The sequence below is a fragment of the Etheostoma cragini genome, chromosome 10, assembly GCF_013103735.1.
Source record: "Etheostoma cragini isolate CJK2018 chromosome 10, CSU_Ecrag_1.0, whole genome shotgun sequence".
Lineage (NCBI taxonomy): Eukaryota > Metazoa > Chordata > Actinopteri > Perciformes > Percidae > Etheostoma > Etheostoma cragini.
Window position 1 is genome coordinate 25,696,765 of NC_048416.1, and position 15,099 is coordinate 25,711,863.

A 15,099-nucleotide genomic window follows, 5' to 3' on the forward strand; every position below is an offset into this window, starting at 1 on the left:
TCTCATGGAACTTAAGTGCTTTTGAGCACTTTTTTTTTTTTTTTTTTTTTTGTCTGTCGGATTGCAACAATCACACTTAGGTGTCAAATGATAAGAATGAACGCAATAATAGCAAGTAAACGCAAATACCTTTTAACGCTACAAATGTTTTGGATGCGCGCTTAGTGAACGTGCGCTCCATCATTAGGGCTTGGACCCACTCCAGAGTTTTGGAAATCAGGAAGTGAAGCAGGAGTAACACGGATGGCTAGCAGAAACCGTTGAGTGCTCTGTCATAACAACCAGGGGATCAATAAACCTACGCCAGCCACAGTCTGATCTCTGAGTACACCCGCTGTGTGTTGAAATTGTTCCTGGAGAACTTGATCCATGATGCTGTCACCTAACACCGAGCACGCCAAAAGGAAGAAGGTGATAGCCATGGATGTGGTGGACGCTCGGAAGAGGCAGGGCCGCACCCTGTACAGCTTGGAAGGTTAAGCCTGATCCTGAATCACACGGTTGTCCCGTTCTGAGTAACGCAGGCTTTATTATTTACATTTTTAACTAAATCAGTGATCATTAAAAAGCAGCTCATGACCCCCCCCTCCGAACAAAGAAACAATCCTCACAGTTCTCTTGACTAGACTACATGTATTTGCGTGTACTGTTGATCAGAATTGAGTTACCACGTATACATTGAGTCTGAAAACTCTTTTGAAGTTTAGAAAGGATATAATATGTGTGATATTTCATGCGATTAACAGCCCAAGTGATTAGTAAACACAATAATGACTGAGGGGGTCGCACTCAGTGAAGTTTATTTACAGACATCAAACTACATTTGGCCGTCCAGCCTTCAGGACTGTCACAACTAGGCAGTACAGTTGTTTCTTAAACAGCAAAAACAAAAGGAGATCCCCTGTAAACACACGCTAAAATATTGGTCGTCGAAGAATTGTATCTACCGACCAGGAAGTCTTTGGTTTCCATTTAATTCACCACAGTATACAAGTGACTTGCAGAGACTTGCTTGAGGTAATATAACACAGTAAAACTTTGTATCTGATTTAAAAAGTCTGCTCTGTGAACATAAGAGATGCAATAATTGTAGACATAATTGAGGATTGTCTTATCTCAAGCAAGTTTGAAGTCTCTACAAGTGGATTTTAAGATGATATGGAAATGAAAAAAGCCCATGGCTGCTTTCAAAGTTAAAAAAATTAAATAAAATACTTGTATACTGTTAGCCTTGGTAAATGGACAGCAGTAATGTTATAAATAAGTAATCTGTAGCAAAATGTGCACAAACACTGGTGTCCTTTAAAATGGCCATAGGTGCAAGGGGAACCTCAGCCTTGTGGCTTTGTCAAATTCTTTAAAGCAATAACCCCTGAAGTCCTCCTCTGTTCTTTCTTTTTTTCCACCACTACGTGAAGAGGACGACAAGGGCTGTCAGAGAAACACAAAGCACTTAGGATTGCGTGTTAGGAGCCGCCTGAATGGCACCAAGCCTAACGAGAGCCCGGCAGGGACCCTGAGGTGGGCCTGGCACCTGCAGTCTCTTCTGGGGGAAGTGGGGGCTCTGTGTGTGGGAAGGGGACTGGGGGCTTTATGTAAAATGCCTATCGGGGTTCTATGGTATGCATGAGATAATTCAAAGTTATAGTTTGTTGCATTGTTCAAATTTTCTCTACCTGAAATAGTGGCTATTAGTGATTATGTGCCTCATAATTGTTGTTTCTAACCTCTCTATCAGAAGTCATACTTTAACTTAACAATTACTCGTCTGTCAGAAAGAAAAATTGGCTATTTTGATGAAAATCCTCTCAAAATTAGGATTTTGTGTTACATTAACTAAACATCTTTCGGTTTTGGAATGTTTTTTGGAAAAAAAACAATAATTTGAAGATGCCACTTTTGGCTTCCTGAATTTCTGATGTGAAGTTTTTTTTTCTTCTTGTTTTCCGATGTTTTATAGACTTGATTGGTTATTTATTTGAGAAATTAATTGGTAATAGAAAAATAGTCCATAGTCGTGGCCCTGATTTTAACTTAGTAACTCACTCAATAGTCTCGATGGAGAGTCTGGCTAGTCCACACAGCATTCCGGGATGGGAGAAAAACGTGCTCTGGTTTATTGGCATTTCTTTAAACCAATTACAATTGAAATGGGCGGCGCTAAGCTCCACGTGGAGCCGTTGCAAGATCTCCTGCGGCACCAGAGCAATTCCAGAAGTGGAACGTCAAGGATATAGACTACTCTCTCAATATCCGATAGATATTGAGATGACAATATTTGTGTCACCAATAAAATCATTCCTTCAAGGCCACACACACACACACACATACAATCAGCCCCAAACACACACACACACACCAACAATTAGCTTAACTTGTTGGACTGTGCCTGTTAGATGAAATTCATAGACCCTTTTACACTTCATTCCTGACTCACACCCTTCGCCAAACACACTTGTTTATACAAACACATAACATACCACAAAAACACACAAGTTCTGTAGAGGGGGAGACAGTAATGGGGGGGATATTGGCACTGAAAGCTCAGAGTAATGGGTGGAACAATTTCAATAAAAGAATCAGAGTAAATATTTGAGAAAAAACGACGGTCACTGGTTGTTTATGACAATTTGTCTGAGGCAGCGACTTGACCAGGGAGTTTGGAGGTTGCCCAGAGGCTCTGGGGCAGATTATGGAAACCAGACCTGCCAAGTTTATACTGAATGTAAGGCCCCGAAGAATTAAACTGCGTACTGCAGACAGCTCACAGGAAACGCCTCTTTGTAAAACAAACATACCTGTATTTAATGGCAGCCACTTTACTGCCTTTTTTATTTTTGGGCTCCAATGAGTTGACATTTCAACATGGCCTCCGTCTAACTTCCTCTGCTTTTCTTCACCTTTTTTTGTCTGGTGGGCTACCCCACTCCTACACATACACACACTCTGTCCACCTATTCTCATCAAAATAAGGCTGCTTTTTGGCAGTGGCCATTTTTATTTTCGTGGAGGTGTGAGGACCAACCAGGCGGGGTTGTTTTGACAGATTCATGGACTTTATGGCGTCCCCCAGGGCAGCTGTAGGGGTGTGAGCGCCCCATCCCCCCCCACCCCAAAACCACCACCACCACTTCACCCTCCAACCCAGACCCAAAAGGAGAGCAACACAGCTGCTGTTACTTCTTCTCCCCTCCCTCCCCTCATCTCAGCCTCTTCACCTGGTCTCCATATGATTGTGACCCTCCAACACACACACACACACACACGCACACACACACATGCACACCATAAAGGGTAAAAGAGGTGTGACATCTAATTCTGTATGACCCTATGCTCAGCAACACCCACCCTCTGACACACACGCACGCACGCACGCACGCATGCACGCACACACACACACACACACACACACACACACACACACACACACACACACACACACCTCTGTGGTTCTGCTAGGATTAGAGTGACTCCTGCTGGGGCCACACATGCTAAAAATGAAAATGTGTAAATTTATGACGCTGTAGGACAAAAACAAACACTAACCTGTACATGTGTTAAAGGAAAATTCCAGTTTATCACAGATTAAATCTTAATTTCATAACCATTCGTATTAGTCATAATTACACTGTGCTCACCAAGTAAATTGCTGTGATCCCAGCAACGGCGCTAAGAAGAGGTCAAGAAACAAGAGCAGTCAAAAGATCAGATCAGGTTTTAAACAAAACGCTAGATTAGCCAAATTTAATGGAAATATAAAATGTAAAATGTTACACCCATTGTACAAAAACATTTAACACAATATATAGACTAGTTTACTCACTTGAAATACGGCAATGTGCAATGCTTGTGCAATGCATTTTGCAGGAAAATATTAACTCATTTGCAATATTTTCCCCAAAAAGGTTGCTCTCCCATGCCATAGTAATAGTTTTCTAAGAACAAATCACTTGTTCAAATGGTTTATACCTCATTTGGAAACTACAAATCTTGACTTCCTGCTGGCTGTGCGGAGTAAGTAGGACAGTATGGGGTTAACAGCGCCAGAGTTATTTAGTTCTTGGACACGGTGGCCTCGCCTGCCGGATGCAAGTTTGACTCAAGGGCAAAATCCAGAGTGAAAGCCTCTCATGTTTTGACTGGTTGCCAACTCTGCTTCTCTCCCTCTCTCTCTCTCTCTCTTTCTCTCTCTTTCTCTCTCTATCTCTCTCTCTCTCTATTTCTGTTGCTCAATCGGTTGCAATATCCCCGTCATTCTCATCCCTCTCTCTCCACTCTGCTGTACCTCCCCTTTCTCTGATTTACTCTCTTTTTCTCCTCACTCTGTTCCTCCTGTGATCCACTCCCACATCAAAATCAGGACCAACATAAAGCAGGTCCAGTGTCCCTCTGAACACAGCGAGGCCTCCTCCAAAGTTATGTCATCTTTTTAGAAAGTTGTGTGCTCTTCAGTAGATAGTAGAAATCTGCTTGAGCTACAAATCAATACATGTGGGATTAATTTATGGAACCAAAAAGAAAAAAACTAAGCAATTCTGATTCATCTGAAAATTTGGTAAAATAGTTTGCCTCTGATAAGCCCATAGCTTCATGTACCAGATTCTGTAAAACAGTATGTTTCAGCAAAGAAAATGAACTCATATCAGACTAATCATTACAAGAACTTCAGTTGATGGGGGGCTGTTTACGGGTGCATGGTTATTTTTGACAAACGGAGACATTTTCCTTTGTTTGTACCCTCGTTTCCACGCAAGCGTAGAATTTGCCTCTGAAAACAAATCTTTCTAAAAACTCTGGCCAGAGTGGAGATTTTTGAAATCTTTGTTTGCATGTAAACTGAGACAAACGGAGGTTAAGGCAGCTGAGGAAGAGAAGAGAGAATGTTGTGACTCGTTGCTGTTTTTCCTATTTGCGGGACTCTGATTGGCTAATGTGGTCTTGAGCTTCTCGTTACACTGCCACCTGCAGGTTTGGCATGCTCGTGACGGCATGTATACAAGGGTACAGTACGTGTTACGTGTACCCTTAATGGTGAGAAATTTAACGTACAGCTCAAGGTATTAAATAACAGTTGTCCTGAATGTTTTGCTTTATCAATACACACCGCACACCCATGAATTACTAGATTATGTCGCTTTTAGTGTGGTAGCAGAACCAAAGTATATTGCACATTTCACAGACATGCCATAAATATATAACATAACAGTCTTGCCATGGATGTGTGTTGCACAATCGATGAGCGGTTCGGAGGGATTGTCATCTATGAAAACAAATTCCCTCCCAAACCACGCAAGAAACACAACCTAAGTGTGTGAACCAAGCCTGACAACACCTTAATTGTAGCCGGCACTTTCACTGATTTATTAGCTAAGTAAACTGCTGTTGAAGTAGACAGAATAAGTGTAATACCTAAAAGATTTTTTACCCGATGATAACCTACATTTGCTGCCATTTAGTCTCTCTCCCACCCCCAAATATCAAATCCAGAAGTAGATCTCTCTGACCTTTCTGTGAGCATTTGGTTCCCATTGTGCTCTTTTTATTTTTTGTTTGGTGTGTGTTCTGCATAAATGCAGGGTGGCCCATCTCCGAGTCAGTATGACTCACCAAGGCCTCTGAGGATTGTGGACTGACAGGTTGGGGAACCACATACAGCACATGCCTTCAGGCAGGGACCACAGTCAACTCATGTCTCCTCAGGCAAGCCACTCATTCAGCCAGGCAGCCTGCTATCATCCTGCACGTTGGATAAGGCACCAACAAAAACAGTTTTTGAAGAAAAGAGAGACTTCACCAGAACTTAGTCATCATGTTCGGTGTCAGGGACTCAGTGTTTCCTTTCACTTCTCATTTCATCTGAAGGGAGTGTGAGCAGCAAGGCAGATCTGATCTTAATTTAGCCACACTGCGTCTAAGTTTCCAAGAATAAGACACCTGAATTGCGGGGGTGTCTGTTTGTAAACAGTTGGTCGATGTAGCTCAGAGCAGGTCACATTGAAGCTGGCCAAGAATGTGCTCAGCAACAATGCTCCAAGGAGAAGATTCCCAGCATTCCTCGCTGGTTAGGGAGAGGTACCGGCCATGGCAGATAGGAAGTCATCTGTCATTAGGGAGTAATCACTTCTTGAGGAGGATTGCAATGCCGGGAATGATTACTGTTATCGGCAGGGAAACTCACCGCAGAGAGAGAGTGGATGAGGTTTTTCTCTTTCAGTTTTCTCTCTTGGTGTGTTTTGATCAGCTTGACTGATCCAGCGTAGGCCCCATTTCTTTCTCACCATTGCACTTGGCTTAATTTTGCTCTGCAGGGTAGTCCACAATGCACACTCGCCCAGATTTAGTGGTGTGTAAATGCTTCGATGTTGACTTAAAGCAAATTGGTATTTCTTACCTAGGGCCATTTCTAATGGCTCATGTGTAATAATGCATATCATGTCAGTGGTGCAACAAGGTGGATGTGATTTGTCATGCAGTCTCGTGTAAGACAAACAGAGAATGTATCCGACTGCATTTTGTTGATTGTGGTTTTCAGTCTCCCATGGCACTTATCTGTGTTTGTTTGTAGGGTTTTGGTCCTGTAGTCCTTTCAAGTGGCTTGTCTGGGTCTCTTGGTCTGGCTGTTTGTGTTGTCTCGTCTCTTTCCTCTTTTCCTCCTTCCTTTTCTCTTGCCCTCTGTCAGTCAAGCCAAGGCTTCAGGTGGAATGATGCCGTTAAGAGCCCGTCAACGCTTGCCGGACATGCCATGCCCCCCCTCCTCCCTCTTCTCCCCTCCTTCTCCTCTTCTTCTCCTACCCCCACCCCTGGACCCTTGAGAACAGGAAGTGTATCTTGTTAAGTGATGGATGGGCCCCCTGCTCTTGCTGAGAGGAAAGAAAAAAAAAGAAAAAACTTTTCTTTCCCTCCAGGGCAGTCAGATGAGTTTAGCAGTCTCAAAGCTGAGGGTCGGCTTTGCTTTTTGGGAGCGCCTTGGAACCCTTGGAGCCTGAGCGCCTGAAAGCCACGGGCACGTCTCCATTATGTGTGTGGAGAGAATTAACGGCCAATAAAGTAGCAGACGGCGTCTTTGCGCTAGGAGTAATGGATCAGAAATTAAAAAGACCAGGCCGAAGAGTGTTTACCAGATTTGCATTTGTTTGTTGTTGTGCATTGGAGTGCATCTGCCTGTGTGAGTTATTAAGCCGGGAGTCAGCAGGTTTGTGTTGGCATGCAGCCGCCAGATTCTTCCAGGGAGAGCAACTCAGGAAGTGTCCCTGGGACGTCCTCTGCATAGTGCAATACGCACTGCTTGACCTGCTGTGACACACATCCAAAGACTGCAATCCACACTGGATGTGTCTCACCTTCTGCACCCGCACACAAACCCACAATACACACTTATCTGGGGGAAGAACCTCGACATCAAACTAACTCTCACGTGTGTTGTTTTATAGTTGTTTTGCCAGACGCATCTTATCAAGTTCTCCAAGCCCTTATGACTTCAATTTATTGCTGCAGTTCTCAAACCTGCTCTCCATCCATCTCCCAGCAGGTCTCCACAACAGCCATTATTTGTCCGACTTAAATCAAAGTGACATTATTCCTCTCAATCCATTCCATTGTGCGGATTGTTCGTCACCCACAGCCAGACCCTCTCCTCGAACGAGTGAAGGATCCAGAGACCTGAAAAACAGAACATTTCCTCTCATGATCCATTGCTCCTTTGTCTGCCATGGCTCTGTTGTGGTTACCTCAGGGTAGCTACTGATGTTTGTCTCCAGTTTCCATCCGCTCATGTTCCATACACATACACAGGAACACAAAAAGCAACAGATAAAAGGCGGAAAATCTGTCCATCGCCCTAGTAAACGGTAATTGGTTATCCAGAGGGGAAATAAAGAAAACCGTAAAACAAAACTCTTAAAATCGCATCCGGCACACTGCAAGCAGATGGACTTAAAATGTAACATGGCAGAGACCGTTTAATGGTTTCTGGCGTATTGAATGAAGGGCTGCAACTCAAAATGTTTGCCTTTATCATTATGGTTATGGTAGTAGGTGACAAAAGAATAACCCCTCAAAGTCCTGAAAGATGTTGGAATTCGATTTTTTTTTCACTTGAAAAAGCAATCTTTTGTTTCTCTTCTTCACTGTCACAGTTCTTTTCAGATTAATAAGTAAAGCATTTACTAGGGCTGTGCAGTTAATCTAAATGTAATCGTGATTATGATTTTGGCTCCCAATGATCACAAAAAATACCAATTATTTGGTTCATTACGTTTTGCAAGTAAACTCGTATTTGCTTTTGTGTTCTGAAAGAAAAAATAATGTTTATATATGAAAATTTTAAGTTCAATAATTGCGACATCTTTCCAGAAGTCAGTGGATAATCTAGTTAAATTATTGTGATATCAATATTGGCCAAAATAATCGTGTTTATATTTCTTTTCCATAATCAAGCAGCCCTAGCATTTACCCATCAGAATTTCCCAGAGCCAAGGTTGACACCCTAATGACTTGTTTTGGTTGAGCAACAGTCTAAAATCCTTGATAAGTTACAAATTTATTAATCACGTGTACAAATTGTCAAAGTTATCATTTCAGCAGTTTCAGCATGATTCATTACACCCTTTAATATAATTAACAACTTATGCAAATTGTCCTGCTTTTCTCATGGACATTTTATAAAGGACCACAAAAGAAATAAGTCCTGGACATCATTGTGTTTTTATCCTCGATGATATTGGATGTCTTTTCCTGTGTAAAGAGTTCTAAATGCAATCAAATAAATCAAATCAAAAATAAATGTTCAGAAACTATGCATATAACAGAAACGAGGAGGGTGTTGGGCTTGGGAGATACGTGGTGCATACAGAGACGCAGGAATAGCAGTGTGATGTCTATGTAAACAAGAGTTCAAAGGCTGCTTGTCCAATCCCTCCAACCTTCACTGATCACTCTTGACGTGACCTCCTGCATGGCTTGCGTCTGCATGTGTCTCCTGCCTCGTCTTTGCCGGCCTGAGGTTTAGCCCCGCTGTGGCCTGTCTGGCCCAAAGCCAGGGGCTCCACTGTCTTTACAACCAGGCCTCAATGAGTCTTGGGGGAAGAAGAAAAATGAAACGGTCAGTTTCAGTTGTTTGTTTTTTCTGTTGATTCTTCATTCCAGCGCAGAAATGAAATGCAAATTCACGGCAAGTCAAATGCATGTTTGCTATTTTCAAATCCACAGTTTTTTTTTAGCTAGCCTGGCTGGTTAAATGGATACACTACCCACACCATAACAAAGCTTGTCACGGCCTGGCTGAGGAAAGCGAATGGAGACACGGCATATTTGTCTGTCCGTCTGACTGTTTGGGAGGCGCCTGCCACTTAATGACATCTGACAAGCGAGACAGTGGCGGCCTTGGGTACTCAAGGACTGTTTTGGGGTCACGGAGATGTGATCTGTAGGAAGTGGAGGGTTTATCAGATAACGTCAACATTGTCTCCACGCTGACTGCTAGAAGCTTCACAGTTATCATTTTAGGCATTTGGTTCCTGGTGCCGTCTAAAGAGGCGTACGGTCAATGTAGGAGTAGAGGAAGCTTCAGTTTCTCCTGTAGATCTCCACCATAACAGCATAAAGCAGCAAGGAGGTCAAAGTTCCGAGCCATAGCATCCTGACAGTGTTTTTGTTACGGCAAAGCATCGTGTACAAAAGATCTGCTGGAATAGCATGATTATATTTCTGTTGAATTACACATGTGTTAACATGAGTAAGCCAAGGAAGGTTTTACTGATGCTTCGTTTTAATGTGAAAGTCTTAACTCGATGGACTTGCATGTGACAATTTGTGAAATATGACCGTAAACCAGATGCTTACACTGTTTTTCCGTCCCACAGGCTCTAATGCGTCCAGGTCGCCTTGACCGAATCGTCTATGTGCCTCTTCCAGATGCTCCGACCAGACAAGAGATATTTTCTCTCCAGTTCCGCAACATGCCTGTGGCCCAAAATGTGTGTCTTAATGACCTGGTGACTCAGACCAACAAGTATTCTGGAGCAGAGGTGAGTTCAATTTCCTTTAAACGATGTGTAATGAGTGCAACAGGAAAAGATCCATCTACATCTTTTGCACTGAGATATGCAAAAGATTTCTTGAATGACAAAACTCTGTCCTCTTCAAACCAATACATGTGTTCTTCCCCAACTCCACCTTAATTTACAATCTGACCTGCGCCTTTAACAATAAAATACATTTTTTTGTGTTGTTAAAGCTTTTCACAGTTAAAAAAATGGGGTTAGATTGTTTAAAGGTCCCATGACATGGTGCTCTTTGGATGCTTTTATATAGACCTTAGTGGTCCCCTTATACTGTAACTGAAGTCTCTTTAATATAGACTTTAGTGGTCCCCTAATACCGTGTCTTAAGTTTCTTTTAAATAGAACTTAGTGGTCCCCTAATACCGTGTCTGAAGTTTCTTTTAAATAGAACTTAGTGGTCCCCTAATACTGTATCTGAAGTCTCATTCTTAAACTTCAGCCTTGGTGCAGAATTACAGCCACTAGAGCCAGTCCAACAATACGCTTTCCTTAGGATGTGCCATTTCTGAGTCTGTAGTTTTTGAGTTTTTGGGGGGCAAGTTGGGTGGGGCCTTGACCAACTGCCACTTTGCTTGTTTGAAAGCCATGATGTCTCTCTCTCATGGGTGGGCCAAATTCTCTGGGTGGGCAAAGCAGAGAAAGGGGAGGTAACCTTGCCCCTCATGACCTCATAATGAGCAATATTCCCGATCGGCCCATCTGAGCTTTCATTTTCTCAAAGGCAGAGCAGGATACCCAGGGCTCGGTTTACACCTATCACCATTTCTAGCCACTGGGGGACCAAAGGCAGGCTGGGGGAACTCATATTAATGTTAAGAAACCTCATAAAGTGAAATTGTCATGCCATGGGACCTTTAAATAATCAAAGCCATGTAGTTTTCTCTCTCAGATTTGGGGATATTGGATTGACAACCAACTTTTCAGACTTGTTACTTGTCAGCTCAAGGTGAAAATTGTTTTCATATCTAACAAAACATCAGGTTTAATAATCCAATGCAAATGGTGCTTGGCCCAAGAATTCAAACTGGCAACGCTGCCTTCACAAGCCTACATCTTTACCTTCTGACTGCTTCTGCTCTCTAAATAAGGAACTACATTGCAGTGAGATGCTACTGCGCTTTTCCATGATGTCTGTGTCGTGTCTGTACTGTGTCACAGAGTGATCTCACAGCAGACTGCGACTAATCGTACAAACACTCCTTTGTGTGACAGATTTGTCTCTCTGCATTCATCTGGCGCGTGATTCACATTGTCTTGAGCAGAGACTCTGCTACCGTCTACGCGACACAAGTAACTGAGAAACTGAGGAAAAAGGTCCCACATTTGACAAGAATGCATCACCTTTTCGCCAAATAAACTTGTTTACCTACTTTAAGTTTGGATGGTTTTAGCCTTTGCATATTATTTACTACATCTACTTCTTTTGAGTGTTTTCTGTACGGGGCCTGGTTCAAATTCTATCAGTCTTGTTCTTGTCGGAGAAATCATGTTTGTTTTACACCTTCAACTTGAATCAGAGTCCATACACCATTTGACAGAAAAAAATAACATTCCCATGAGATGTACAGTATCTTTCCCCCTGAATGTAAATCCCAGCTGTATATTTAAACTACAAGGGTCATGGACATGATAGAAATGTCATGCTGGTCTTCGGACAGGCTCAGAAAACAACCATTATAAAAAGATTCAGACAGTACCGTGCCTTGGCAGGCTTCAAACAACACAGATTTCATTGTAATGTTATGCTTTCTGTGTGACATGTTTGTGAAAGAAGCAGTGTACAAAGAAGCTGTGATGACTTGGTTATATCATATGACTGCCTGGTTTTAAAGCAGATTTCCAGTCGGGGGGAGTCCTGAATTGAAATGTATTTAACCCTTTCAGATTGATCTTCAGGTTTTCAGCTTTCAGATGATGTTTTCAACTTCTATGTGGCATATACTTTTGCTTTAATGCTTTAATGATGCCTTAACGCTTTCACTTAAGACACACAGACACACACACACACACACACACACACACACACACACACACACACACACACACACACACACACACACACACACACACACACATTAAAACCTTCCTTTCAGCATGCTCAGAATTCCGTTTATCAGTTCTAAAATCAAGTCTGATCAGGACAGCGAGGTGTTTCCGTTTTTTCTCTTGACATCATGATCCTCTTGAGGGCAGTTGGAGGTCATCTATGGGGCCTCCTCATATCCTAAAGTACAAGCTGTCTCCCTGATTCCTGACTCGGCTGCCCCCACTCCAAGCCTAAAGCAGGCGTACACCTGGAGGAGGTATGCAGTAAGAAACCAATCCCCCGCTATCAGGTGTTGTGTTTGACATCGGGGTTTCTGGTATACTGTCTCATCTGTGGAATGGAAGTTTGCAGTCACTTGCCATTGAGTTCTTGAAACCCTCGAAAAAAAAATCAAAAGAAATGCCACAGTCAAGCAGATAAGAGTTCATAGGTGGGGGAAAAAAGCTGCGTCTCACCTGTGTAATGATTATATTTTACATACCAACGCTATAGATCAGATTAGATGAGATGAAACGTTAAACTCCAGAGATCACGAGGGGAAGTTTGAGAGAAAACAGGATACAGATAAGAGAGCAACACAGTACTGAAGATAATGCTGTGTTTACAAGAGAAGAGCACCGAGGGACAAATGCAGCAAATCACCAAGTAAATGTCCAAACACACTGATTGGTTCTGCTGATTGGTCACATCTTGACTTGCAGTTCTCATGCTCATATACAGTATGTGACTGTTATGCTTAAAGATGTTACAAATGACGGAGTTACCTCAACATTTTTTGAACCAGTTTCTACTGAAAAAACAGCCCAACCTTTTAAATGGAGCCGATTCAAAAGTCCAATCCAAAAGTGTTAGTGTTTCCTGCAGCAGGAAGACACCGCTCACCGCAGTTTACAGTAATGAAATTGCAGTCCAGTAAATGTTGACTACGCAGAAAATGTTTCTGGTAATAAAGTGAAAAGAAACCAGAGAGATCAGCTGCTGATTGTGAGTTTCTCTAGCAAAATAATAATGGTAAAACCTTTAACTGCAATTAGTTTAAAAGCCCACTATCATCCCGATTTTTTGACTATTGACTATCAGATTATTTATTACATAAAAACAGATACATTCTCTTTCGAGTGTATATTCACCAAAAATATTGGAAATGTATTCACGAGTACTGTATTTATAGATATTCACATGTACAGTATATGTAGATATCGGCTGTATAAATCTCACACAGCAAGCAAATACATCTTTAAAACAAGAATATGATATCCAAAATATATTAGAAATGTATCCTAAACCACAACAACGGCATAATGTATTTCAATAAAAATATACAATATGACAATATCAAGATGTTAATATCAATTACAGGAAGATGTTATTTTCATTATCATGTTTTACCTTTTTTTCCCATATTTTTCCAGTATTTCTGCTCAAAACTCACAAACTGTCTTGAGTGCAAACCCACTGTTAGAATCAATGCTTTTAATCAAATCATAGCAAAACAAAGATCTCAAACTCTGTGACTTTAATGAAAATGAACAGATGAAGCCTTTAGGCAGCAGATATTATGTAACATGCAGTATTACACAATAAAATATTTGTAGATTATAAATATATACTGTATGCAACATTTGCTCAGTCAGTATTATGACAAGCTCCTGTTCCACACATCCTCCGGAAAAGTTAAAAACTTATATAACAGGTAGGATTCAGTGGTAAGGACACTGAGAGTAGGGGGACCTCTCCAGAGCACTGAGCCATCATATTTGACTTGGAATGCTAACTGCTAATGCAGTAGGCAACTGGGTGAGCCGCAGCCCGCTAGCATCGGTCAGCCGTGCATGAAGCCCCACCCTGCCATGAAAGGGGAGGGGGTATTGTAAATAAATAGCAAGATGCTTTTGTTTTTTAACTGGAGGCATCTAAGCAGAGTTCAGTTTCATATTATGTTGTAACTGGTGTGCCGTCTTGGCCAGGTCTCCCTAGATAAAGAGATTTCAATCTCAAGGGACTTCCTGGTTAAATAAAAAATAAAAAAATAAAAGATTGTGTCATACACTGAATAGCTCCGTCTCTCCTTCTCTTGTTGTTATCTACGATACAATATACTTTTTTGTCCAGCTGGGGATTTTATTTTGGGCACAACGATGCTGCATGCATTACAAACAGTGAATAGTGATCTTCAATCAGATTAAAAGATACCGGTCAATAAATCTCATCCATTGAATTCACTTAGCCACTGTTGACATTGACGTCAATGCGGCTGCCAGTTCTGCCATTGGTTACCTTTTCATTCTTCTCCTAGTCTGTAGAAATAGAAGCCGGTAGCCTTTACTCAGTGGCAACACCTCTGTATAAATAGTTGGTGCCCAACAGGTTGGCTGTGGCGAGTAAACCTGACGCCTGAGTATAGGGCCTTCATATGTGGAGGGCCCACAAAAATACTATAATGAATAGCCGTGAATGCGGTATGGGGCGGAGGAGGCAGGATGCCTCGAGATGGGGCCGTGGATGCGGGACAATGCTTATTTATATATATAAGCTGTTGATTACGCTTATTTTTAAAATTTCTTGCTGCATTCTCTTAGTATTTTTTCAGCCTTGGCCCGTTTTCTTGTGTAATGCTCTTACCAAGCTCGATGCCCTATGGCCCGCAACCTAGCCACATGACATTGTTGCAGGTGACCCTGTGTTGGCGGCAGGGAACAAGGTTGAATGATTTTTATTATATTTTATAACTTTTTTAGTTTTTTCACACATCTCTCTGTATGAAAACTCAATGAGGGTGCGGATTGGTCAAGTGTTTTGCAGATGGCTCGCACGTTGTTGTCGAAGTGATGCACCACTGGGCTCATTGAGCACGCTTCAGTCCTCAGTCTTGGCAGTCCAACTACCTGAAGCTTTGACTTTAATTACATTCCTGGGATTTCAGACTTGTTTGAGAGAAGAGGGAGTCAGGGTCGAGAGGAGTAGGAGGTGGGGGAGGGGGGGGGGGGGGGG

General features: G+C 42.1%; 1 protein-coding gene across 1 annotated transcript in view; it reads left to right on the forward strand.

Moving 5' to 3' along the window:
• Positions 1-15,099, forward strand: part of spata5 (spermatogenesis associated 5) — a 110,134-nt gene that overhangs the window by 78,973 nt on the left and 16,062 nt on the right. Inside the window, exon 16 of the mRNA XM_034882951.1 lies at positions 9,861-10,025. Within this exon, the coding sequence (XP_034738842.1) occupies positions 9,861-10,025 (165 nt within the window). The remainder of the gene's footprint in view (positions 1-9,860; positions 10,026-15,099) is intronic.